The 27,729-nt window shown below is 38.0% G+C and overlaps 1 protein-coding gene across 3 annotated transcripts in view; it reads right to left on the reverse strand.

The window, feature by feature from the left end:
• Nucleotides 1-3,783: 3,783 nt before the first annotated feature.
• LOC106906402 (uncharacterized) overlaps nt 3,784-27,729 on the reverse strand; it is a 78,119-nt gene continuing 54,173 nt past the window's right edge. For 2 of the 3 annotated variants that reach the window (XM_088012349.1, XM_088012348.1), the window contains 9 exons: nt 19,226-19,469; nt 16,765-16,995; nt 15,428-15,534; nt 14,864-15,011; nt 13,701-13,753; nt 13,377-13,474; nt 13,087-13,276; nt 12,229-12,438; nt 3,784-10,463 (listed from right to left, as the gene is read on the reverse strand). In XM_088012349.1, coding sequence (XP_087868475.1) covers nt 9,324-10,463; nt 12,229-12,438; nt 13,087-13,276; nt 13,377-13,474; nt 13,701-13,753; nt 14,864-15,011; nt 15,428-15,534; nt 16,765-16,995; nt 19,226-19,469 — 2,421 coding nt within the window. In that variant the 3' untranslated portion in view covers nt 3,784-9,323. The remainder of the gene's footprint in view (nt 10,464-12,228; nt 12,439-13,086; nt 13,277-13,376; nt 13,475-13,700; nt 13,754-14,863; nt 15,012-15,427; nt 15,535-16,764; nt 16,996-19,225; nt 19,470-27,729) is intronic. The other variant, XM_088012350.1, reaches the window with a different exon arrangement.

The raw sequence follows: 27,729 nt of genomic DNA on the forward strand, positions 1-27,729 counted from the left end.
TTTTAACTGTTCTTTGGAAAAAAAAGAAAAAATCATCCAACATTAATTCAATTATAATCTTTTTTAATTAGTTTCAGTCAAATTGCACTGACAGAACATTTGTGTTTTTATTGCTTTAAATTCTGCCTTTTTTAATTGTTCCCAAAGATTAAGATTATATCTTTTTCTCTGAGTTTTAAAATGGAACTCATGAGAATAAGAGTGACTTCCAAAAAAAATCTACAGTTCTCTTCAGCAAAGAGAAGATTGATGAAGGAGTCACATGGACAAACCAGAAGCTTACTTCCGCAGCTTCAGCATATTTATGATACTGATGTGTTCATCTATGTTCTTTGAGGTCTTAGATAAAAGCTTTAGACTCAGAGATATTCTTTGTTTCGATTTAACCTGGTTTAGTTCAATTAGTCTCCAAACATTTTGTCCAGCTCATCTCTTGAAGTTGTCTCAACAGATAAAACAGATCCCCATGTTTTAAACCTACTAATGTGAAGCAGGTTTATCCCTCAACAAGGTAAAAACACGCTCTAATGTTTCCAGTCAAGAACAGGTGTGGAGATGAATGTGAAACCAGATTAGGAGATAAAAACTGTGGGAGAGAAACAAAGTGGGGATTAGCAGCTCATGTCTCCATCTGATCTGTGGGCTCTAAAATTTTATTCCTGCAGATTTCTAACAACAAAAAGGAGAATCTGAGACAGTTTCAACTGCACACTAATGTTAGTGGTAAATGCTGGTTGATGTAATAGACTGCACTGCCACCATCTTGCCTAGTCTGATATTTGATGTTTTGGCACACTGTACAGTCCCTCATTTTGTTTTAGAACTGATTTTATCTTCTAGTGTATGTGTCTTTCTTTTACTTGCTGTAACATTAATTGCCTTTTTGGGTTTGGATAAACCTGAACCTAATAACTAAGAAATGTAAAGGCTTTCAAACTGCAAAGTTGTAGCATGTCTCTGGATTTAAAAATGATGGAAAACATGATTTTTGTCTCAACAGCCCATTAATGTTGTTAAGGGTTTCATACTTTCAAAAAAAAAAACAAACAAAAAAAACTACCACACACAAAAAAAACACAGTTCAATGTTTAATTCTTTAAATTCTATTCACAAAGTCAGACCTTCATATAGATTACTCAAAGTAATAAGAAGCATTTTTTGTGATCATTTCAAACTTTACAAGAAAAAATAAAGAGTTGATAGAGAAACTGTATTTATTTCAGTTATATCAGGGTATACACCCTGATATAACCCTCTATATTATTGGATATAGATCCAATAATGGGGAAGACTGCCTAAATGGACTGAACTTATGTAGCGCTTTTCCAATCATTTTGACTACTCAAAGCGCTTTACACTAGAGTCACATTCACCCATTTGAACTCACACATTTATACACCAATACGCAGTTTGGTACAAGAAGGCCTACAAGAAGAGTAAGTCTGAGAAGCCAACTGCAAAAGAAAGTGGCTTTTCCAAACACAAATAATGAAAGTTTAGTGGAAGGAGAAAAAATGTTTGGCAGAAAAAAGGTGCGCATAACAGCAATATTCAACACCACGGGAGGGATGTGAAGCAGAGTCAAACATCTAGTGAAGTTCAGAAAGCATTGACTGCAGATAAAAAAGCTAGTGCTAGCTGCATTTCCATTGATCTTATAATTGTTCAAGTTGGAATTATGAAAATAAATTTGCTTAATGGAAACACTGCAATAGTGAATTTGTACTTGTTTGACATTTGCAGAATATTGACAAAGTTTTGCTCACATTTGTAAAGGAAATGCAGCTGTAGATGCAGTTGGGTGATGAGCTGTAGCTGTGAGACACTGTTCATCTTACCGTGCCTTTCAGTTACAAACATCTGAGGCTGAGAAGAGCAAGAACTGGATTGTAGCTCAGTGGTCCAAAGGCCTCTGTTCAGATGAAAGTAAAGTTTGTATTTCATCTGAAAATCAAGGTCCACAATCTGGAGGAAGAGCGGGGAGAAGTCATGTTGCTTGAACATGACTTCAAGAACATGATAAACCAGTGATGGTTTGGGTTGCCATGTAGTCTGCTGGTTCTGTTCCACTGGGTTTTCTATAATTTATAGTCAATACAACTGTCTACCAGGACATTAGAGCCTCCAAGCTTTCTTCTGCTAACAAACTTTATGGAGATTCTGCTCCAACACATCTCAATCAAATGAATGAAGGAGGAAGTGGTTTCTGGATGGTCAACAACAAAACACACAGCAGTAAAACCAAATGACCAATGAAGGCAGGCGTCCCTAGGGTTGCTATGGAAGGCAGTGTCTGCTGATTTGTGACGTTATATTCAGAAGATTATTGAAACGGCTAATTTTCTAGACACCAAAAACCAATAACTTACCGATAAAATGGGTGGGTGTTTTTTTTTTTTTCAGATGCAGTCGAAACCCACATGGAAGTACAAAAACATATAAAATGTCAATGTTGCATAATAGATTCCCTTTAAGATAAAAATATCATGAAATTTGGTTAAAACATTATGATCCCACCTTCAGGAATCAGATTCCATGTTGTAAGGTTTGAAACCTGCAGCTTTAAAGTTCCAACTCTCCCATGACAAAAAAAGAAAAATGTGTGCAACCTAAACTCGACCTTTAACATGGCGCTGCTAACAAAGCTCCTACTGCAGAGCGAGGAATGTGTTCATTATTTTCTCCACAGTGTGAAAGTTTACTCTCTGAATGTTTTTCCAGCGCTGCCTTTATGAGTCCTGCAGGGAAGGAATGTGTGAAGTTCCTCCTGAGCTCACATCTCAGAAAATATCTATAACTTCTATGATTTCATCAAATGTCAGCATTCCACTAAAGACAAAACTTAAAAGGCTCGAAGTTAATCAAAAAGAACAATAAATAAAATAAGATTGGAGAATGGAGTTGTATCTCTTAACAAAATGTTTATTGGTGGAGGAAATGATTAATATTATTTTAGAATAATAAAATCTGAAACACTCCGCAAAACAAACCAAATGAAACAAACCATATGTTTCATCAAAGATTTGTTTCCATCTAGTGAGTATTTCAGGGAATCACACTTTAGAGAAACTTTCTGGGCTTTTCAGGATGTAGAAACACTAGAACAGTACCAGAACTTTGAAACAAGGTATTACAAAAAGTAAAAAAACACTAAAAATCTATATTATTAAAGAAGTTTTAAATTTTAAGGACCACAAATTTGATGCATATGTTCGTTTTAATCTAATGAGTCTTGTTTGTCAAATTAACAGCATCTTTTGAAAACAGCATTGAAATCAGATAAATCAGATGTTAAACTCCTGACCAATAATAGTTTATTGGTCAGATGTAAAATTCTGATGTTAAATGTCTCATTTTCAGTAACCAACTACAAAAATCATCATAATTAAGGTTTAGAAAACCATCTGTGAGGAATGAATCTATATAAGGTTTCACTTTGGGAAGCAAGTTACTCAAACTATTTTTTTCCAATAATATTCTAATTTACTGAATATAGCTGTTTCTTAAATTGTGATTTAGATCAGAAATTAGAAAAACAAATTGCTTGACAGCCAATAGAAGAAAGAATTCTACATTACACTGAAAAAACAAGAATATTAAATATTAAATAAAACAGCTGAAGATGTCTCTGAAGATATATATTTCAGAGAAAATGAAAATTATGACTAATCTTAAATAATTTTAGAAAATGTTCTTAATTTCTAAAAAACGGATCCCCTAACTTTCAAAATGGAGCTCTACCAGACATTTTTAATTTCTAAAAAAATAAATAAAACCTTGAACTCAGAATTTAACAGATTACTTTTAATATAAATATACAGTGTTAAAATGGAATGGTACCTGACACTGAAAGCCGTTTACCATTAAAATAAGGATAAAAAAATTTAAAACGGAGAAAAACAAAAACAGACCATGTGCTGTAAATCAGTAACAACCAAAATAAAACATATTCTTAATCAAGCAAGAATGTTCTGGTTCCAATCCAGCGCCTCGTGGAACACTGCCATGGTCTTGGGTAAGACTCGGGAGGCAACAGTCCAGCAGAGCTCACTCTGGAAACACTCATGGAAAAGACGGTTTTATTTTACAGACAAGCTGTGCGTAAATAGAAGCAGGAAATAAAATATTTTCTTCTTTAATTCTTATAAAAGAGATCTCAGACAGACATTCCTAAGTGTGTAACATCCAGTTTGTAAAGGTGCCACATGGAGCATTTTTCACCATCTGTATTTGGTTGATTTAAGCTACAGTTGTATAAAATGGACATCTGGGATGTTTGCTATTCAAGACAGTCCTGAAAGCTTAAGGTGAAGAGAGAGGGAACATTATTTTCGATTTCAGTCAAACACATTTCTTCATTTTAGACCGAATTTCGATTCATTTCAGACAAACCATTTTGCATTTATCATTATTAAAATAATCTAAGTTCAAATTTTCCACTCAAATAATCAGTTATATACCGGTACACAACAATTTGCGCTTATTTGCATAAATTAAAGTTTAATGTGTTTCGAACTAGCCTTTTATTTTTGCTTAAACAAGGTTATTTGGATTACAAAACCCTTTTGACATCTTTTATGTCATTATGAGGCAAATTTTAGGGGAAATAACCAGAATTAAAAACAACCAAATAAAAAAACTACATCCAACCATGAAACTAGGTTACTTTATGAGGGTTTTTATAACTACTGAATCAATTCTGTTAATATATCAGAGTATAAAGAGAAATCTATTTAAAATGACTGACTTTAGAAAAAAATAATGAAAATGTATATTTAATAGAGAAAAAGTAAGACTTTTTAGCTCCATATATTTTCATCTCCAAATCTGAAGCATTAACTGAATTTTTCACAAACCCGCAAGTTCAAAACTGTCCCAAAAATCAAATTTCGATTAAGCGATCAATGGTCGTTTTGGTTATCCAGAAACTTTTCTTCATAAATAAATCAATAAACTACATAAGAGGACAAAAGGCAACTATTCAGATATGAAAACTGAGAAGCGTTTAGGACATTTTAGGAAGCTGCAGAACAGTCAAATTAATTCAACAATTCAAAGACGTAAAAATGTGACATGTAGCACCTTTATTTTGATCTTTTATCATCATGAATGTCCAACCAACCGTTTGCCGTCCCTTTTCTTAAATCTTGTAGGTCCAGTTCAATCCAACACACGGAGCTGAGTGTCAATCTGGTGTCACGGGTCTTATCAAATCCTCAACACGAGAATTTACAAAAACCCGCAAAGGCCATAAAGTTCAACAAAACTCACCTACACTGGGACCCCTTGTTCAAGTCGATGGCATGAAGGCTAATGAGCTCATTTAACTTTCATTTGCTTACAAACATCAACTCCAAATGTATGTATCAGGCACTTATAAGTACTTTACATGAATGAGCAGTGCCGTTCAAGACTGATTCTGGAGTAGTGTGCAAAACACTGTAAGAAATTTGTATAACATGCATAAGAAACTGTAAACATTGTGAAACCAATCAAAGAAAAAAAAAAACTAGCTAGACTAAGCTTAAATATCCAAACAAAGAAACAAAGTTATACTAGTTTAAGAAGCTGAAAAAAAAGAGAATAAAATAAAATAAAATAATGAGTGGCATGTCATTATTATTCAATACACATCAACAAAAAAGGAGCAAAAGAACTGAAGCCAATGTTCAGGTGGGTCTAAACTAGTCCAGTGGAGCTGCGTTTCACCTGGGAGGAACCAGAAGAGTGATCAGACCCAGACCAACTTTAAAGGAACAGGTTTGGAAACTCAATTTTAAAAGCTGAGGTTATTAGAACAAGGATCAGTTTGAGGTTATGCATTTGTTTGGCAAATGCACATTAAAGGTGCTCTACACAAAATGAACTGTAAAATCAACTCTCTACCGTCACACTGATGATAAACAGGAGATCTTAAAACAGTGTTGCCTGAACAAAGCAGAGTTTTTAAAAGTTTTGTGTAATTAAAGCAATTGCAACTCAAAAAAAAAAGTTAACCGTTAGCATCTTGGCGTACGAACAATTTGGTCTAAACTGACTTAAGTCAAAAAAGACAATTGATTGCTAGGAATTACTGTCAAAAATACTGTTAAATATAGAATCTTTGGAAAAGTAACTGCAATAAAGCTCTATATGTCAGCATGCTAAGTTAACAAAATCATCACCATTCTAGTAGCAGCAACTTTGAAGTGTTTTACAGATGAGTAGTCAAAAATTTTTATTTATACATACAAAGTGAACTAGAATCCCCACATAGCAGATTCTGGGTTAAAGGTAAATCAAAGCATGGCAAGGTAGCATATTAAGCTAAGAAATGTTCCACTGTCCGTTATTACCTGCAGTACAGATGTTTGAAACTCATCAAGGTCATACATTTCATCAAAGGGCTGGTTTGATAAAACTCTATTCAACTTTTAAAATAATATAGCTTTCTCTGCATTCGCTGAGTACTTCTTAAAAAAAAAAAAAAAAATATATATATATATATATATGACATTGGTGTTTGACAGTATACAAATAAACTTATGAAATAATCACACAACTGCTTTCTTGAAGTTCTATTTCTGGAGTCTAGTGGGCCACTAAAACAGCTACAGTAGGCTGGACTTAGCCCACGAGCCACGAGTTTGAAACATGCTGCAGTGTGATAAAACTGTTTAGAACAACAAACAGTCCAGCAAAGCCAAGAAGGTTTGGCGCCCATAAATTAATCATAACCTAATAATGTCGGGTAAATCTCTATCAAACGCTAAAATGACTCAAGCTGTCAACAAGGCTAGCAGGCAAAATTATGCCTGTTGTATCAGTAATTAACAAAACCTTTATTACTTAATGGGAATATGTATATAACATACAAAAATTAAGATGGTCTAAAAACATGATTGACCCAAACAGCTATTTTTAAAATCTGACAAGTCATTTATCTGATGCGTTAAGATATTAGCATGTTCACCTAACCATCATACTAAACTAAATGATGTAGGGTAGCAATATTTCTTCCAATGACAGTTTAAATGTCAAAACTTTCATGGAATACAAAAAATATGGTAAGCAGCTTAAAATGTTCCTAACGCTAACACCAAAGAGCATCATTTCATGTCAGTGCCGGTTGTTAGCAGCTTCTGAACAGCAGCTTTGTGGAGGACCAAAATTATTTTTATCCTTCTTTCATTTTAAAATGTGATAAGCTCTTCAGTGAGCACCACTGTCCACATTATTTGTTCTACAAACGCGCTCCTTTAAAGCTCTCTGGGACCAATAAATATAGATTTACTGATGTGATGAAGCAGAGCCAGACAGTAGTTACAGTAGTTACCCTGTTGTGAAAAACATTACTGTGATAAAGAATATGACATTTGTAGTTATTTTTTTGCCCAATAATTATTTTACAATAAAGAAGGAAAACAAATGAATGAAGTAAAATTGTAAAAATACTATCAATAACAGAATTATATAGGAGTCTGGTGGAGCACTTTGGTGCATCTGCCCATATACTGAGTACACATTGTTTTTTTCATGCAATCATTCACAACTATTTGTGCTGAACGTGGAACCAACAGTCAAACAAATCTGATAAAAAATAATTACTAATAAGCTAATTTTTTCATCTTTTAAAATATTTCTTTAAAATATTTTCTCTGTGGACAAATCAATGTGAATTTTTCCACCTATTAAAAACTTTCTGACTTGCAGCTTGACAACATTCTGAGCATTGAAGCAAGTCAAAAACCAATGTGGTCATGAGCTACATAACTAGGAAAAAACAGCACCTATTAGTTCGAGTCAAATACAAACGCTGAGAAATGAGAGACAGTAAATTATAACTGGCTTAAATATGAAAAAAAGCTAAAAGAGTACAGTAGGTGTGCAAATCTGAACCAGCATATGTGGTGTCAAAGCAAACAGGAAAGTAAGTTAAAGAGATACCTTGATGTTTAAGAGCAAGAAAAGCAACATATTTTTTTGATGCAAGATTAAATTTTAGTTTCTCGTTTCTAACAAAAGGCTTTAACCGACATGAATTTCCTGGAATCACAGGTGCATCTAAAGAAATTTATAGTGAGAATTCAAGTTAACAATTCAGTCCATAAAGTGAAACTGCAGAAATTTCATGGATTCATTACAGAAAGAGATTTATTTTAAGCATTTATTTCTACTTTTGGTAATTATAGCTTACAGGTAATGAAAACCAATAAAAATATATTTTAGTACATAAACGTTGTGGAGGCAAGAAAAGGTTATTGCTACAGAACTTGTCTGTCCAGAGAGTGCTATAGCAAAGAATCTAAAAGGAAAGTTTAGTGCTAGGAAAATCTGCTGCTCCACAACCATAAGTTCCACTTTCTGAGCTGAATTTATGGATCGAAACAGACTCCTTGGTGATTTTCTAAGTTATCGAGACGCACCTATACAGTGCATGAATCCCAATAAGGAGGCAGGAGTTGCTCACTCTGAAGCTGCAGATACAAGATTTGTTTTGATTTCAAACTTACTGTTGGCAGGAGCCTCTAACTGCTGAAGAAGAAGGAAGCTACAGATGTTGTGGACCATTCTGAGCATGCTTTCATCTCAAACACGTTGAGATAGTTTTATAATCCTCAAATACGGTTAAAAAAAGGGGGGGGAGGAGGGAGAAATGAAGAACCTGAGGTAGTTTAGACTGTTGGAGCTGCATGTGGGATCTAAGAACCTGAACAGGGACGAAGGTGAGAGCAAGCCGACACGATGGCGAACCTGGTCGATGGGTGTGCTGTTGAAACATCAAGGTATCTCCGTCTGAGTGGATGCAGGTGAAGCCGGGAATGGCGTGGGTCGCCGGCCCTTTAAGGCACATTTGTGTACGTTTACATCAACTAACGAGCAGGACTAAAACGCTTCACTTTCACTGGATACATTGTGAAGACAACTTTTCATTTTGAGCCCTAGATTACATTTAAACACTATCAGAAAATAAGTCTCTCCCTACGGACGAGGAGAACAATTTAAAAACGGGACTAGTGGACGACACCAGGGATGCTGTGGGAGGAGTCATGATCACCCAAACATGATATCTTGTTCTAACTGTTGTGGATCCGTTTTAGTTTCATCAGAACGTAGAGGAGAGAAGTGTATAGTGTTTCCAAGGGTTATGGCAGTGTTCAGGAAAAAAAAGAAAATCATCTCCCGTTTTTGTTTTAACGGAAACTCAGCTGAGATTGTCATGATTCTGTTTGATGATGTTCCTCCAGAGAAAATGGAAATGTAGCGAAATAAACGTCATTAAAGAAGCAAACACCCAGCGGAGACGAGTCTCCGAGGTGATCCTGATTTATGGAAAAAAAGCACTAAAAACAGTGTGTGTCCGTGTCGGAAGGGCCGGCTTCCGACAAGGGACCGGAACACCGGGTCGGATCTCGCTCCAGTTGCTCCTTCCCCATTGGCTCCTCCTGCTTCTTTGCCTCCATCTTCGCATCTCCATCTCCGACTTCAGTCCTTTTGGTTTCGGTTGGAGGAGGAATTTTCACAAACCTCGTCCCGTTCATGTCTTCCTCCAGTTTCACCTGGAAGGGTGGAAGTCCGAGTAGGAAGGCCCGGATGCGGCTTGGGGAGCTCAGGTCTGCTGGCTCCTCCTGGCCCCTCCCCTCCACGCTCTGAACGCCTGACACTGTCAAGGAGCTGGAGCGGCCCCTGAGGCTGAAATCCTGCGCTTGCTCCTGGGGGCCACTGCGTGGTCTCTTGGAGTACGATGGATCCAAGTTTCTGTTGACGGCCTGCGGACTCTGCTCGTGGCCCTCGGCACTGGGCCGTTTGGGTGGTAATCGTTTGCTGAGGTTGAGGGGCAGCGCCTGCTCCGGCGGTGGGGTAATGGGGGAACAGGGCGGCTTGGCGCTCAGGTCCTGCGACAGCGCCTCCGACAGCCGGCGGGTGAAGGTCTGCAGCTGAGACGAGTCCAGGTGAGCCCGCATCACCTTCCTCACCTGGACACTGCAGTCCAGGTTGAGAGGCAGGACGCGGAGTGGAGGCAGCGGGGGCCGGCTCCTGGACGCTCCGCGCTGACCCCCGTCATCTGAGCCGCAGCCAGAGCAGTGGTGCTGGTGGAGCTGGTGCAGCTGAGGCTGCAGCTGCTCTGAGCTGGGGTGGGGCGTGTCCGGGCTTCCTCCTTTGGGCTGGAGGGTGAAGATGGCCGGGTGGAGCTGTGCCGGGTCCTGGGGGGTCAGGGCGGGGCTATCGGGGCCCCTCTGGAGGCTGATTTGACTCCTGAAGACGTCCAGAGGGCACACGCCTTTGATGGGGCTGAAGCCGCTCAGCGAGCCGGTGACGAAATGAGGGAGACCTGGGATGAGAACGCTGGGAGAGGGAGGAGCCGCCGAGTCACCGCGTTCCGACTTCAACTCCGTCGTTTTGAAGGGGAGGAAGGAAGGAGACATTGGGGAGAGGTCAGGTGTCAGGGGGATGCTGAGCGGGAGGATGGCCGGCTGGATGGGCTGCAGGGACGAAAACAAGGATGGATTACAACATAAAGCTGATCTTTCAAAGCTTTCTTTACAGAGTTTGGGAATTTTACCCAAGTATTTTCAAGGTACTTTTTCACATTTTATCTGCACCACACCTGAACATCAAAACAATACAAATGAACACAAGAAGAGTTTCAAATAGGACTGTTTATTGAAATAATTGATTTAGTAATCGATTAACCGTTAAACTAAAAAAATAGGCCATTCACTGAAAAAACAACACTTAGAGCAGTAATAAAGCCAAAACTGTTTATATATATATATATATATATATATATATTTTTTTTTTTTTTTTTTTTTTTTTTTTTGCATTTAACATTACAAACACCTTTTTTGTCTGTAAATATGACTTACCCAGAACTCAAGTGGCAGTTTTAGCTTTACCTACTTCAAATTATGTAAAAAAAAAAAAAAATCTATTAAGCTCCTTTTCCTGTGCAATTATTAATTGGTTTATCTGAAAAATCAGCAGATCCATTCAACACTGTATTGATGTTAATTTAAGCAGAAAAGGCTGAGCTCCTCATGTGATGTTTTACCTGTAGATGCATTCTTTGCCACAAATGATCAAGCGTTTAAAGAAATGCTATGTTAATCCACTTTAGGCAATAACATAATTATTTTTTATTTAAAAAGGAACTGAACTGTTAAGTTTATTTGCATATTTTAACATAGTTCTAACATTTTATAATAAAAGTTTAAATGAAAAATCAGCAAAATGTGCCAATTTATTTTATTTGATTAATGGATAGAATACCGTATTTTCCGCACTATAAGGCGCACCGGATTATAAGGCGCACCTTCAATGAATGGCCTATTTTAGAACTTTTTTCATATATAAGGTGCACTGCATTATAAGGCACATAGAATAGACGCTACAGTTAGGGTTGCCACCCGTCCCTTTGTTCCGTTCTCTACAAATGTGGATGTGTAATGACAAAGAAGTGGTCCCCGAGTATATTATATAGTAGGCTGCCCCAGTCATTGTTTCACTCACGGTGTTGGTGTTGCGATATTGTGCCCAACTGCTTTCTGGGTAACACAGACCAACTGACACGCTGCCGCCGCAGTCTCTGTCTCTCTCTTCTCTCTCTCTCCCCACCCACTAGACCTGTTGTGGCTCAATATTGGTCCATATATAAGGCGCACCAGATTATAAGGCGCACTGTTGACTTTTGAGGAAATTGAAGGTTTTTAGGTGCTCCTTATAGTGCGGAACATACGGTAGTTGACAGATTAATAGATTACTAAAATGATTGTTAGTTGCAGCCCTACTTTTTCATTATTCACTATTATGAGATCATTATTATTACTGTCTTGTGAGAATATTCTACATTCTACCGCAGGAACAAGGTAAACTAAAATCTAACAAACTTTGTTTCAAAATGTCACACACACCACATGTACCTAAGAAAGTTACAAAAAAAGTTCTATGTTTTCTGGCATTTAGCAAAAAGAAATAATTTTGGTACTTTAACTGACTTAAAACAAGAGAATTTTGATCTGATTTCACTTCAGACAGTGGAAAAAAAATTTGTCTGTTTTATTATCTTTAAGTATTTGGTTTCAACACTCTCCAAATTTAGGCTTTTAATCAAATGTTAGATTGCAACTTTATTATAAAACTGTGCAGTTTGAATATTAAACACTTTCCAAACCTTTAAAACACCTAAAGGTTCATAAAGTCTAGCTTTGCTAAGGGAAACAGAAATGAGAGCAGCATCAGGACTTTTACCCGGTGTGTGCTGCTGGGTGTCGGTCCTCCTCTGCCTGCAGGGGGCAGCAGAAGACTGTGTTGCTTTAGCTCCACTACTGCTGCTGGTTTGGTTGCTGCTTGCTGCTGAGCCAGCAATTTGGCCTGAGCAATTAGCGTGGATTTGTTACGAGTTCCTGGCGGTCTGCCTCTGCCTCGTTTCACCACCATGGCGCCGTTTGGACTCAGAATCTGTTCAAGGACAAAAGGAGAAAAGGAAAAAGTTGGTTCTCTGGTGGGTTCAAAAAATGATTTCAGCAAATAGGAGTGCTAAAATGATTACAATCTAAGAAAAAAGCATGTTGTATATTGAGAAGAGTTATTCAAAATGATCTGCCATGTTTGTCTGAAGTGGCTATTAAACCAAATACCTTTGATGAGAGAAAAACTTTGTCAGTTTGAGTCACTCTACTTTTAACAAGAAACAAACACACTTATCTATTTTCCTGCAGAAAAACTTGTTGATACTGTATAGATTTTTAATGTAGCAACTTAAAAATGTATTTTAATCAATAAAACATATTCAAATGAAGCTATATGCTGCTTCCATCAACACTTTTGATATTAATTGTTTCTTATATAATGGAAACAACACCATTGCTAAGGGAAACAGCAATGTTTTTTTCCAATATCAGCAGAAAATTGAAAAAGCTTTGTATTGGAAACGCAGCAACACCTTGCTGTATTTACTAATTAATAACGATTGTTATAATTAATAAGAATCAAATCAAGTTTTGATTTGATCAGCTGTGCTTTTAGCTTTTGAAAAGAACAGAAATAGGATAAAAATAACAGCAGAACCTGAGACTGGGTGAATTGACCCTTCAGTGTGTGACTCACAGTAGAAGGCGGAGCTGCATGCGACAACGTCCCCGTCCTCCTCTCCTTGGGTTTGGGTCCAGGCTTCCTGCCTCTGGGCAGAGGTTTGCGTCCTCGTATTCCTCTGGGTTTGGAAGGCAGCGGCACATCAGGGATCTTAAACTCTGCTCCTCCTCCAGCTCTCAGGTGCTCCTCGTATGGAAGCATCAGTCTGAAAACACACATGACATTTAGAGGTTTTAGTGGACGCGTTCCTGGTTTTGGATCCTGAGGAAGGTTGACAGGACAAAGGGGGGGTTTGTTTGTCCAACCTTTCGTAGTGTCTCCTGGTGCAGGTAGCTGCGCTGGTGCTGCCTGGACACCCGCCCAGCTCGTTGTACACCACCTTCCACAGGCGGTCTGAAGTTACCTGACATACAAACACACACAACAATAACCAGAGATCCTCCAGGGATCTGATCATCTTTGACTTTGGTTTTTGTTGACTCAAATGTTGCTGCAACATGTTGGATTCTAAAGATTTGTGAAGTTTTTATTTTGAAGTTGTTCGGATGTTTTGAAAGTCTATCAGAGGTTCACTGTTGAATCTTTTCAGCTTTTTCAACAAAATGTCAACAAAGGTAAATCAAGCTCACCTTCTTGTAGCCACCAAGCCGTTTGACCACCGAATACATGAGGAACAGGTCGACTGCAGAAACAGGTCAAAAATGCAAACCAGGTTCAGCTCAATAAATCTGTAATTTTTCTGTTGTAGTAAAACTGTAAAACTACTGAATCCACATCAATAACACTTATTTTTAAGCTCTATGATCAATACAAATGTTTCCAAATCAAAATTCTGCTGGTTTAACCTTTAATACTAAATGGAAAGTTCATATTTACAGGCGGAGACTCCAGTGCATCTTTAAGAAAATAAAATTAACAAAAACAATGCATGGAAAGAAAATAAAAACAAAGCTAACAATTCTTAGTTTATTTTGTTTGGTAGTTGAGTACTTTATGAAATAATTTTTTTTTAAAAAAACACTAAGAACTCAAAACTTTGCTAATTCATTTGCACATTATTGTGTGAAGACTTTTGTACAGGAAAAAAAAAGTTGGTAATACTTCATTTGACAGGGTGCGGATAAGCCTCACATAACACTGTCATAAACATGACTTAATGCTGGTCATGAAGATGGAGTCTTCATGAATGTTTGCCAGTTCTGTCATGAAGTGTCATTTGGTAAATAATGATACTTTTAATGCAAAGCTGATCTTTTTATTGGACTTTTAATCCAAGTCTTAATGCAACTCTGCATTTAAAGTGTCATTATTTAACGAATGACACTTCATGAAATTTGAATGTCTATGACTGAATGTCTATGACAGCAGTCATAGACATTCATAAAGACTCCTTCATGTTCACGACAACTATTAAGTCATGTTTATGATCGTGCTATGTCAGTCTTATCCACACCCTGTCAAATAAAGTGCTACCAAAAAGTTAATTAAAAACAATACAGACTGCAAAATGGTGATGGAACGAAATGACCAGACGTAGAGAAAAAAATGTTTTAATTATAAAACTAGGAGAGAAAACTTGAAAAGTAAAAGATAAGAAACTTGTAAAAGAAAAAGACGAATCAAATGGACAGCTTCACAAAAAAATTAATATAAAAGAACTTAAAAAATATTAACAACACAAAAAAGGATTTAATAAACTATTCCAGAGTAACAATAGAAGATTATTTTTATTGAAGGAGTGAAAGAAAACTGAACAACAAAGCAGAGAGTGGAGGGAAAACAGAGGACTCACTCTTCTTGAAACCTAGGTTGGGAACTTTGTGGATGGGCGATCCGTGGCGCTCCATGAAAATGAAGAGCTGATCCAGGAACAGCTGCTCCTCTGGATGGGGGAGCCAGCTGCCCTCACAGCCAACCTCCACGCTGCCCATCACATTCTCCTGCAAGAGGACGAGAAGGAAAAGGAGGACGGCTTGAGTCAGTCCATATTTATACAGTTTTCTGTTAAAGTCCCGCTTCGTTAAACTTTCCTGAATAAACTTCCATATTTTCAGAGAAACACAATGAGAATGGAGTGGGTTCAGTATCAAACACTGTGAGGATCAGCTTCACCCACATCTTCAGATCTTCTCTGTTAATATTTTGTGATCAACAACAACAGTAAGGATCAGTGGAGTTGATCTGCTTTGACTTCTGAAACTAATTCTTGGTCTAACTTCTCCCTGAACTCCTGTGCCTTTATCAGGTCTTGGAAGGGAAAAATGAGCAGAAGATGTTAGATTCAAACAGAGTTGGACTCAATGAAGGCTTCGGGTTCAGATAGCGGAGAAAGGTTCTAGAACAAAAACACACTGACCTTCATCTTTTCGATCCAGGACTCTGGTTGGCCCGAGGTCGGAGAGTCTTTGCTGTCGCGACCTTTCCTCTTACGAGGTCGTCCTCGGAGACTCAGAGATGGACACCCTGCAGGAGAGGGACACGATGACGACAAACTTTTAAAAACAATAACAATGTACTGCAGAATCTAAAAGAAAACATTTAATCAAGACGTCCAGCAGGGGGCAGCGTTTCACAGACAGGCTGCAAGGAAGGAAGTGACTTTGAATCTTTTAATCATTAACATGGTGGTGAGGTTAAGCTGGTTAAACAGGGCTGAAATTATTAATCCAATTAATTGACTGTTGAAATAATTGTCAATTAATTTAGTAATAGATTATAAAATAGACTAAAAAAAAGCCATTTGCTGAAAAAAAACATACACAGAGAAGTAGTTAAGCAAAACTATACAAAATATTAATACATTTTGAATTTAAGATAAAAACCTATTTGCATGTGAATATATTTTACCCCAAATTCCACAAATGGCATAGTTACAACTTCACCCGGTTCATATTTACTAACAGAATCCTATATTATTCCACTTTAGGCAAAAAAATGTTTATTTTCTTATTTTAAAAATGAATAAAACTGTTTCTTAGCATCCTTTATTGCATTTCTAATATTGTATATAAAAGGAGTTAGAGGTCAAATGAAAAATGTGTAAAATATGGCAATTTTTTAAAATCTGATTAATTGCCAGAATAAACAATTACGAAAATAGTTGTTAATTGCAGCCCTATTATTAAATATTGTTGAAAAGGTAATTTTCAAACATTTATTCATGCAAATTTTATTGAAAATGCTTCTCAGGATATTACATAAGAACAATAATGGTATATTAACACAGAATATGGGCCACTTTTCCTCACTCTGGTACTTTCTTCTGCGACTCTCCAACCTGCATTATTCAGTTATTTTAACTGTGAACTTGATGTTTTCTTTGTTATTTGCTCTCCATAGAAGCTACATCTGTTCTGGTGTTCTGTTTTAACTGCGCTACCTTCCTGGAGGAGGGCACTGGCTGACATATGAATGCTGCAAGTCAGTAACTCAATGCAATCCGCTGGATTTCTTTAGATAGAAACTTCTTAAACTAATTTGAACAATAAATTTAGATTAATGTACTGTTTGATAACTAGGATCAACTGGAATGAATGTGTTATTGAATTGAAATGAGTTGTTGTTGCTAATTGCCGCTATACAAACAAAATGAATTAAAAACAACAACTATTTTTCTACTGCATTAGCAGTAGAAAAAAACTGCTTATGTTTCTTCAAGCTGTGGCGCCTCTGAAGGTTTCCAGTTTCACTCACTGAACTGCCAGGAGAAGCAGGCGCTGCTCTCCAGTGTCGGGTGGTTGAAGGTGTCCCTGCAGTACATCACCCTGACGTTAGGCAGAACCTTGATGGCCCCAAGGGCCAACAGGTATGTGTCCTGCAGCGCGGGGCCCCTGGCTCCATCCTGGATGCGTCTCTGCAGGGAGCGGAAGCGGCAGTACTGTGGGTAGCTGAGAACCTTGACAGTCTGCCGCTGCGATGGCTCGTCTGTGGGGAGACAGCAGAGAAAAAATGACCGCTCAGAATCCGCATGGTGACCTCTGACCTGACCTGGAGGAAAACACAAACTGCTGAATGGTGAAGCAACATTTCTGCTGACAGTTCAGAACTTTGATTGATTGACGACTCATTCCAAAACTCTTTTTTAAACTTTTCATAAAATCACATCCAAGCTTTCTCCAAGGAGAAACACACCAGCATTTAACATTGCAAAAATAATTTACTCTACTGGAGAGAAGCTTTTTTTTTTTTTTTTTTAATAAAAAAGAATCGTGGTTATATTTGATCTTGTTTCCTATGACAAGGATTAGAAATATGAGCAAAACAAACTTTTATGCTGATATTAAACAATTTCTGTGCACTTAAATGTCAAAATATGTCTTGAAGAGTGGGGGGGAACTGTCAATATCTGTAGTTTTTTTTTAAACAAAATATACACAGATACAGAATAAAGAGAAAAAACTAACTGAAGCATTTGAAAGCAGAGGAAAAAAAACTATCAAATCAGAAATTTAGATTTAAAAAAATGCAAAGAAAGTTAAAAAATTTTTTAAAAAATCTTCTAAATCTTTTAGAAGTTTGATGCACCATCAGGAATTTTCTAAATCAAAGCTGAAAATTCAAAAATAAAAACTGCAGCACAAGATGACAAGATGTCAGCTGATTGGTTTACAGAACAGTTATACTGTTGCTTCATTCTTCTGTGGGAACAGCTGAAATGCAAGGCATGAAATACATAAGGGACTTCAACATTTTCTGCAGATAAAAATGCTGTCCCGGGTCAACACTTTATAGAAGCAGCTTTTACTGCAGTGACAGCTGGAAGTTTTTTGTCTCCATCAGCTTCACACACATGGGGAATGAGAACATTTTGTAAACTCCTTAGGATCATAATCGGCCGATTTCCGTGAAAAAGTGTATGATTGGTGTTCGCCGATCACGGTCTCTTGTTGCCGATCACATAAACCGATCACCCGCATCTTATTTTGCAGCCTGTCTGTGCAACTGGTCTCCTTCCCCTCACACTGCGCAAACGCGCAGCAACAAATCCTAATCAATGTCGTGTGGAACTATAACGCACTGAGTGAATGGGGAAGTTTGGTGTTGCGGTGGAAAATTACCTCGGGGTGAAGCACATCAAAATGCATCAACACGACGAATCAAATATGGCATAAAAACAATGCCATACTTCATGGAGTTTGGCTACATCAAGGCTCACTGCAGTAAAAAAAATGACGATCAGATAGCAGGTAAAGAGGCGCACAGCTACAAACACTCACCCAGATTAGCATGACGGTCAGAAAGCTAAACAAATAACCTGGAAAATTATTTAAGTCTTCGAGCTGCGGTGTAAGACGCAGGTTCTGCTCTCGCTGTTGAACCGCTGCTACGCTACAGGTAGTAATATTTCACAGACGGTGATCGGAATCGGAATCGGCAGGAAAATTCCTGATCGGCACATCTCTATTTTAGATATAAATTAAAAAGTTACATTTTTGCTTTTGACCAGACTTTGGATTAAAAAAACATTTACAGAGTTTTTATTTAACAAGTCAAGAAGGAAATATGAACTGTTAAATAACAGAAACAGATTCTAGATTTTTCAAGACTACAAAGGAACACCATAAATCACACGCAGGTTAGTTTTATTTACCAATTAGCTGATTTCTGAAGGAGGCAATAGATTTTATTTTGGGATACAAGAACAAAAGGGTCAACTGCAACTAACTCACTTTGAAAAGTGATGTATTATGGTTCTTCCACTTCATAATTTGTCTCTATTTTGCGTCAATCTATTAAAATCCCAACAAAATACATGGAAGTTTGTAGTTGCAATGCATAGAAATGTGGAAAAACAGAGGGGTGTGAACACTTTTTCAATTCACTCCAACATCTCTGCTTTGCAGTGAGATTTGCAGCTGCTACACGTTAAAGCTAGCATGACTCAGTTTTTCCTCCAGCTCTTAAACCTCAGGGTTATCTCTCAGACTGAGATGTGTTGGTGAAAAGTAGGAACAGGGAGCCGACATGGAACTATAAATTGCTACATTTCTGTAACTCCTGCAGCAGAAACAGAAAGTTAGAGGTCACAAAATTCCCAGGGAGAAACATGTCTGGCTGCCTGCAGCGGCTCCAAACATATCCTGTATCATTTTAGAAAAAGTTAGAAAACGAATGAAGTGGGTTTGACTGAAAACACTTCTGCTCATATATTTACAGAAATTCATCGGATGTTTGGTTGCATTTTCTTTACTCTCAGGTTTGACTTCCAGGAGCTCATTGTTGTCGCTTGGCACACCGCCGTCGTTGTCTGCGCTGCTCTGTGGAGGTTCGTGGACGCCATTTGTCTTGACCACTGGAGGCACTGGGCCACCACTCCACCCAGTTAGGTCAGCACGTGACCATTTCACCAGGTCCTCCACCCGTACCACCATCTTCCTGGACACGGCCAGGACTTCATCCTGATGAAACAGAACGGAAATTTGCTTCAGAATTGCTGGAACAGAAATGAATGATCCAAACATGCAGGATTAGTCTTTATTCACCTGTAGGTAAGAAATATACAGTGCCTCTAAAAAATATTCATCCCTTTTGGGTATTTTATAATTTGGAGTCTGTGACTGACTTAAAGGGGTGAATACTTATGCAGTCATATGTTTTGTTACTTTTTTTTCCTTCAATGTCATTTCATAGAAATCAATTTCACTTTGATGTGAAAGGACGTTTTCATAATTTTCTTGATAAATAAAAAAAAGATCAATTTGTGATGGATTTTTAAGCAATAAAAAGAGTGAAACATCCAAGTGGGTGAAAACTTTTTATTGGCACTGTGAACAGTGAGACTTGTGTTTTTATATCCCTAAGGTAATCAGGTTAAGCCTTACTGCTGATTTAAATGTTTATGATGATGGAGATTTCTGCTTTTATAAGAGTTCAATGCTACTGGCCTCAGAAACATCTTATGTCCTCTGAATTTACGTGTCTCTGTTCAGAAATGAAACTGGATATATTTGAAGGTCATGTGACTGTACTGTAAGACTAGTCAGCTCAAATCAGGTGTGGGCAATGTAACATTAGATTGTGATGGATTAGAACATCTGCCAAAGCACAGCATGTGTTGTAGTTCTTTGCTCTTGGATATTTTCTCAGTTTTCCTTAATCTTTATTGATCTTCGTGCAGGATGAATGAATCTGTTACTGGTTTTGATTACTGGGTCGACGCATACTGCTCTGTTTGTCTCTGCAACTGCAAGCAGAAAGCATTGAAAGTGCAGCCGGCACTAAAACCACCACAAAGAAGCAGGTGTTAAATTTAGCTGTCCTTTGGCCTTTATAATGCTACAAGAAAGACTTCTGAAGATGTTTAGTACTCACTACCTGCAGAGAGGAATTACGACAGCACTCCTTAAAAGCAGTTATTTGTTGGCTAATGGCTAATGCTAAGTAAGAGAACATTTAGTCAAATGTTTGTAGTTTTCTAACAAGTCTGATTCATCTGTTCAACTTCCTACTGCATCAGCGTGGTAAGACGTTATTATTTTTAGGAAAATAACATCAGGGTTCTACGACGCATGTGGAGTGGGTGGGGAGGGGGGGGCATCGACTTTTTTGGGGGCAAAATGAATGTACGTAGCTGAAAATAGACACCAACATCGGTAGCCTACAAGGTACTTCTTAAGCTTAAAGTTCTGTATTGATATTAGCTAGTCATCTTTTAGCTAACATTACCTGCATCTAGGGCTGAAACGATTCCTCGAATGATTCGAGTACCTCGATTACTAAAATTCCTCGAGGAAAATTTACCTGCCTCGAAGCTTCGTTAATTTATGTTTTATTAGTTAGCGCACCGTGTTCCGGCCGGGACTTCATTAGCGTTGCGCGGAGCTCTCACTTCCGCCTGAGTTGTTGACAAAAGCTAAGTCTCAGCGGCATAAAGTCCAATCTTCAAGATTGGCCCGTGGGGATTTTATTGATTGATGATAATGCCCGACTTTTTTTCGTTTTTGGGGAACCAATAAGCATCCTTAAAATGACTTGGGAATGCCTGGAGTACGGCAGCATTTCTCCTCCGGGGCTGCTGGTTGAAAGCGAACGGCGGGAAGAGCGCTGAGGTGAGCGGATAGACTGAACAGGGCGGGCGGCTGAGTAGCTGATGCTTACCGTGTAAATGTAGCTTTACTGACGAACCGCACAATAAATTTCATATCCCGGTCTGAAGAAACGGGTGGCGGAGCGCATTGTACATGGCTGGTAGATGAGTTTCTGAGTGTGACCAGTGAAGGTGTCGTAAATATCCCGTATTGCTTCCCCCCGTGTTCGTCCCCCGGTCTAACGGTTCGTCAGTCCGCTGGTCTATTTCCTCCCCTCCATCCCATCTTACGTTCGTTCATTCGCCCTCTCCTCCCACTCCAGGCGGCATTTCCCGTATTTTCAAACCCAAAGCGTGACAGGTTAGGTGGCAAGGTGAGTTTAATTAATCTATTAAACTCACTGAAGATGAATACATAAACTAAAAGCTGGATTGTAGACATTTTTTATAAGCATATTTGTGAGCCTGCCTCTTTGTTATTAAATTCAATATAATTTCAGATTTTTCTATAACTTTTCTTCTGGTTAACTTAGAAAGTGAGCTATTATTGTTACAGGTTAGTTTTCTAAACTACAAAAAAGCAACTGTTAGGGATGCTCAAATATGAAAAATTGGACTGATATTGATATCTGATAGTAACACCAACCGGTATTATGCCAGATTTACCAATATTTCATTTTATAATTTTTTTTAAATCCGATTACTCGATTAATCGTAAGAATAATCGATAGATTACTCGATTACTAAAATATTCGTTTACAACAGCCCTACCTGCATCCAACAGCTTTACTCAACTCAGTCGGTTAGTTTGGAGGGAAAAACTGTGAAAAGTTCTTTGCGTTTTGCTGGTTTGCTGCCGTGATTCTAACACAAACCTACGTAGCTCCGCACAGCAGCAGCAGCAGCTCTCCTTCACAGGTGTAAACCCAGCGCGACCGTCGTAACGCTCATGTTGCGTTTGAAGGCGGCTCGGAAAAACAGGTTACAACATGTTAACGGTGGATTAAACAGTTTTAACTGCTGATAAAAAAGTGACAGAGGACACAAATATGGGAAGTGTGGAAGCCTCTACTGTATCAAATTGACATAGGAATAACAGAGAGTTGGCCATTCTAAGGTAAAAACCCAGCGCAATACAGTGTTCATGTTTTTTTTTTTTTCATCCAGACGGCTTCCCGCGCCCCCCCTGCAATGACACGGTGCCTCCCCAGGGGGCGCGCCCCACAGTTTGGGAACCTCTGGCTTACAGTATCAGCTAAATGCTCAGCGTATGGGACTGCGGACTGAGGTTTACTGCTAACACATGTAAGGGCATAGAATGAGAACATAAAGATTAACATAATTAATGCCAATATGTTAGCATTTCTACTAACTGATTCATTTAGGCACAAAAATCATGATACAAAATTCTCCTACTGCTAGAAACCTGCATGAGGGAACTTTTCTGAGTTATGCCACTTATTAAAATAAATACATATTGTTTGAGACAACGTGCTTTAAGTCTCAGGTATGCTGCCCTATGACCTATTTCTGTGGTTCACACAAGTTGCTAAAATTGTGCAAGGTGATTAAAATATGTTGAGAAGTGGATTTTTTAAGAATAAAGGTTTATGTAGTTAAATCACCACAAACATTTTGATTTTACTGTACAAAAAATATGATGGACCATGTCAAATTTCTCTAGATTGATATGCTTTTCACTCTGGAACCCATAAATTAAGTGTGTTTTTATATCCGGTAGTCTGATAGACTGTTTGATTGGGAAACAAAATTACAACACTTGTTATTTTCAGCTGATGCGACTGTTTTCCCCTTCACCTGTGGTGGCACTGCAACAAGAACCAATGAAGGAAACGACCTGAAACCCTCTGAATAAAATCAACTTCCTTCACAAAATGTAAACAAAAATGGAGTAATGTCAGATTTTAGCAGCTGTAGGATTTCACTTTTGTCTTTGGCAAAAAACCACAAGCCGTTTCTCCTGCTAGCGCTAGACACTCACTTTTGTTTTGGTTGCATTTACCCAGAATGTTTTGCACTATAGTTATCTTCTTGCTTTTGGAGCGGGCTCTGGTGCACTTGAATCCACATATGCATTCGAACTGCACTAGAGTTCACTTCAACTGAACAGAGACCTAAGTTGCTAAGTGGACCAGAGTTAATTTTTTTGGTCCACATTAGGGTTTGATAACACGTTCACAGCTCCACAAATGAAATGGACTAAAACAGTCTAAACTTTAAAAAACCTTTAGGGTTCTTCAAAAGAAGTCTCCATGTGAACGCGGGTCGAAAACATTAAGAACTTTTGTTCTTAATGGGTGTTTTTTTCTAATTAAAACATTAAGAATAAAATGTGAAGCTCACATTTTATCATTGAGTGAGTTTTAAAAACCAAAGACACAGCAGCAATAATCTTTAATCATAGAACTTGTGGTGATAAATATTTGTTCCTTTGGCAACAAAGTGCTTCAAGAGTTAAAAACTAGAGGTGTGCCGATCGATCGGTCACCGATCATAATTGGGCCGATTTTCGTGAAAAAGTGCATGATCGGTAATCGGCGATCATTGGCTCTTGTTACCGATACCGATCATCTCATTTCGCAGCCTGGCTGTGCAGCTGGTCTCCTCTTTCCTTCACTCTGCGCAAACGCGCAGCAACAAATCCTAAGCGATGTGGAACTATAACGCACTGAGTGAATGGGGAAGTTTGCGTGTTGCGGCGGAAAATTGAAGCACGTCAAAATGCAGCAACACAACGAAGCTAATACGACATAAAAACAGTGCCATACTTGACGGAGTTTGGCTACATCGAGGCTCACTGCAGTAAAAAAGACATACGGAGGATCAGACAGCAAGTAAAGCAGCGCACAGCTACAAACACTCACCCGGATTAGCATGACGGTCAGAAAGCTAAACAAATAACCCGCAAAATTATTTAAGTCTTCGAGCTGCGATGTCAGACGCTGGTTCTGCTCTTGCTGTTGAACCGCTGCTACGCTACAGGTAGTAATATTTGACAGACGGAGCTTCGCTTCTGCTCCACCTGGTAGTGACTCTCACACCGAACCTCTGTTTAAAGCTGCAGCATATAACTTAAAAAAATAAATTTTACATACGTTTTAAAACTTTCGCTGTGCTAACATGAGACAGATAATCTCTAAAAAAAAATAATCGATCTCCTCCCTGATCTGCATAATTACTCCGCTCAGTCAGAAACAGCCAATCAGAGCTAGCAGTAATCAGCTAGCCGCCATGCTATCAGGAAGTTTTCATTCAGTAACTCTGGATTGTTTATTGTAATGGATCCTGTTTTTGCCTTTGAATGTCAAGTTTTATACTTGAATTTTTTTGGCAATGTTGAGAGGTTTTATTTTGGCTCTTTGCATTATTTAGCCTCTTCAGAGCCTTCATATGTTATCAGTCTGTTAAAGATAGTATTATCAATACCAGTACAATTTGCACAAAGCCTGTTTTGTTTAGTTTTCTTCTTGAAAAAAGTTATTAAAAACAAGTTTTTGTCTAAATTAAGGTGAATTCATGGTTCCTTTTTCCACATAATGTAACCGGTAGTGTTTATGAAAAAAAAAAAAATAATAATAATAATTATGTGATCGGTATCGGTGATTGGTATCGGTGTATCGGCCCTCATGGGTGATCGGTATCGGCAGGAAAAAACCTGATCGGCACATCCCTATTAAAAACCTTACAAAACCAACTGTTTAGTCCTTCATAATGTGAGCCTTCAGTGTCACTAATAACAGACAGAAACCTGGACAAGTCAAAGTTTCCCGTTTTTGATTTCTGCTTGTAGAAAAATACCTAGAGGCCTTGAATAAACCAGCTCCGTTCAGCTCCTCCTCCATCCCACCTGAGCAGGTGAAGACATCGAGCTGAACGTGTTCCAACAGAAGAAGACACGAGGACATAAAGGAATCTACAGAGAGCAGGATAAGATAAGTCTGAACTGCTTAAGAAAGGTTTTGTGATAAAAATATGACTGCAAAGTAAGATGTTTTCAGCATTTTCCTCCACTTTAAGATTTAATGTTCCAGTCCCTTTCCTCCAGGAAAATTACAACAGATCTGAAAACAGCTGTTTGAACAACAAGTTGCTACGCTTTAAAAATTTTTAATAAAGAGACGTGGCCCCTTTGCTCAGTGACAGATGACGTCAAACAAACACTAACTCATTGCAAAACACTCCAATATGAAACAGGAAGTTTATGACAGGTTTTCTTCTCTTTCTGTTTCCATTGAGTCATTCTAGAGAAACAGTATGAGCTCGACTGATTATGGAGGATTTACAGCCAAACCCGTTGTGTTAATACAAGATTGAAACTGACGCTGTACACAAATTAAAGACTAAAAAAATGTAAAAAGCTTGAATCCATGAAATCTTTTACAACAAAATATTTCTGAATCCTTATTTACATAAAGCCATCCCTGAATGGCTTCTTCTTTGATCCAATCATCTGCATGACTTTATTGTGTGACACAACTACTAAAATTCAATGTTTCTGCCAATAGAGGTATGAAGGTCTGACTCATTTCAGGCTCTTCATTTTAGTCCTTTTTTTCTTTTCCAGGCTGGAATGGTTACCCAAAAATAAGAATGATTTCTGCACATTCTCTTTAATCTAAATGGGAACAGCACTAGATACACATGGTAAAGTATATACATATACCCTGACTAATATTTAGTGAGATTACTGCAGTGAATAATAGAATTATGTCTGTATATTTGACCACTTAATCGTTTATGGGTTGGTAAAGTTGAATGCATATATTATCTAAGCCTGTATATTCCTGACCCTATTTGAAATCAAATGTATGCACCTAATTCTATTCTAGTCATATCACTATTAAATCCTGAAAAAGAATGATTGAAATGGAGTAGTAGAACATTTAAAAAGATGAGCATCGTCGTCTCTTCAGACGTCTGCAGGATGACAAAGTCAAACTGTAGCTAGACTGCTGATCGTTTAGAAACAATTGTATGATCATCTCCACCTGCGCTTGTGCTTCCTAATTGAAATAATTTGAATGGCCAATGAAAGCAGACCAAGAAATGTTTTTAAAAAAAACAAACTATTTAAACAAGTCTAACTGCAGCTTTTGCACATGAAGTCCTTCAGGTGTTCCTGAATAAACAAGCAGGAGTCATGAATCAGTTTACAGTAAAGGTGGAGCACTCCTCCAAGAACCTCCACCTCCTCTCAGCTGCAGCCAGCAGAGAGCTGCTCAAATTCCTGCTACTACTGCTCACAATGAGCTCATCCCAGGGAAAAATATGGCCAAACTCAACCTCTGGCCTCTATTTGTGTCTAAAATAAGCAAAGAAAAAAGGATTAAACTATGGAAAAACATTTTAATGTGCTATCTAAGTTTTGAATTTAATTTAAATCAGAATTTCAAATGTTAAGAAATGGGAATAAAAAAAACAATAGACACTAAAAAGGCAGAAAGCAATATTTATCTTTTATTTCTGTCCTAAATTTGGCCACAGACTATAAACAACCTACATTTACTTCCTGTGTGTAACTCAAACAGGAACCGGAGCTAGTCTAACATGTTTTCAAATGCACCAGAAAGTGCAGATGAAATAGCTGATTTGGATCTGTGAGGATCCACAGAGATCAGATCGCTCTGATCAAAACCAGAGATCTAGGGACACAAATGAACCCTGGAGGATCTACTTACAGACCAGTGAGTTATTCAGAGAACAGAAATTCAGTTGAAACACATCCTGTCCTTTGTCTTTCCTTGACCCTGGTGAAGAAAGCCACTAAATTAACAACTCAAACAATGTACTGCACGAAGGAATGGGCGGAACCAATGCAGTATCAGACCTGACATTTATGTATCAAATATTGGACACAGGGTTTCCCCCAGAAAACTTGCTAAGCCCGGTGGTCGGGGCGCCGAGGTGGTCCACCGTGTTTTCGTATAAAAAGATGTGAAGTAGGCAGAAAAAGTAAAAATATCACTAGGTAATTATATGCTATCGTCAGTGAACTGCTATATAAACCCACAGCTAGTCTTAAAAACAACTAATCAAAAAATACAATTAAAATGAATATCAATTATTTCCACTTCTGTTAAATCCAAATTAAGTCAAAGACGCCATCATGGGCCCCATAAATGTGAATATTTTAACACAGACCACAGATAATACACATGTAGCATTTGTTTATTGAGATTATCAATACTGCTAAATTTGACATAATGGTTTCAGCATACATAAATTAAAAGATTTTAAATTATTTAACATTTATGGATTTTAAGGAGCTGGCAAGTTTACTTTGTAAAAGTTCAAAGAACAATATTCATAGTCAGATTGGTTTGTTACCATAGCAACCATCTGATGCTGTGAGTTTAATCTTTAAGTTTGAGCTCTGTTTGTTCACAAATAAAAATTAGTAAACTGCAATTATAATTTATTGCTTTTTAGGTTTGCCAATTAAAACACTCCCCCTGTCCTAGATTTCACTAAATCTAACACAGAAGCTGTTAGAGGTGCTGATGTTTTTAGCAACAAAAGGGGCCCCTCAGTCAGATTCTGCTCCAGGCCTCTTGCAGCCTTGGACCGGCCCTGCATGATGATTTAAACCCACTGCACTGCGCAGAGATGAG

Source organism: Poecilia mexicana, unplaced genomic scaffold, assembly GCF_051168715.1.
Source record: "Poecilia mexicana isolate PSO_F unplaced genomic scaffold, ASM5116871v1 scaffold_14, whole genome shotgun sequence".
Classification (NCBI taxonomy): domain Eukaryota; kingdom Metazoa; phylum Chordata; class Actinopteri; order Cyprinodontiformes; family Poeciliidae; genus Poecilia; species Poecilia mexicana.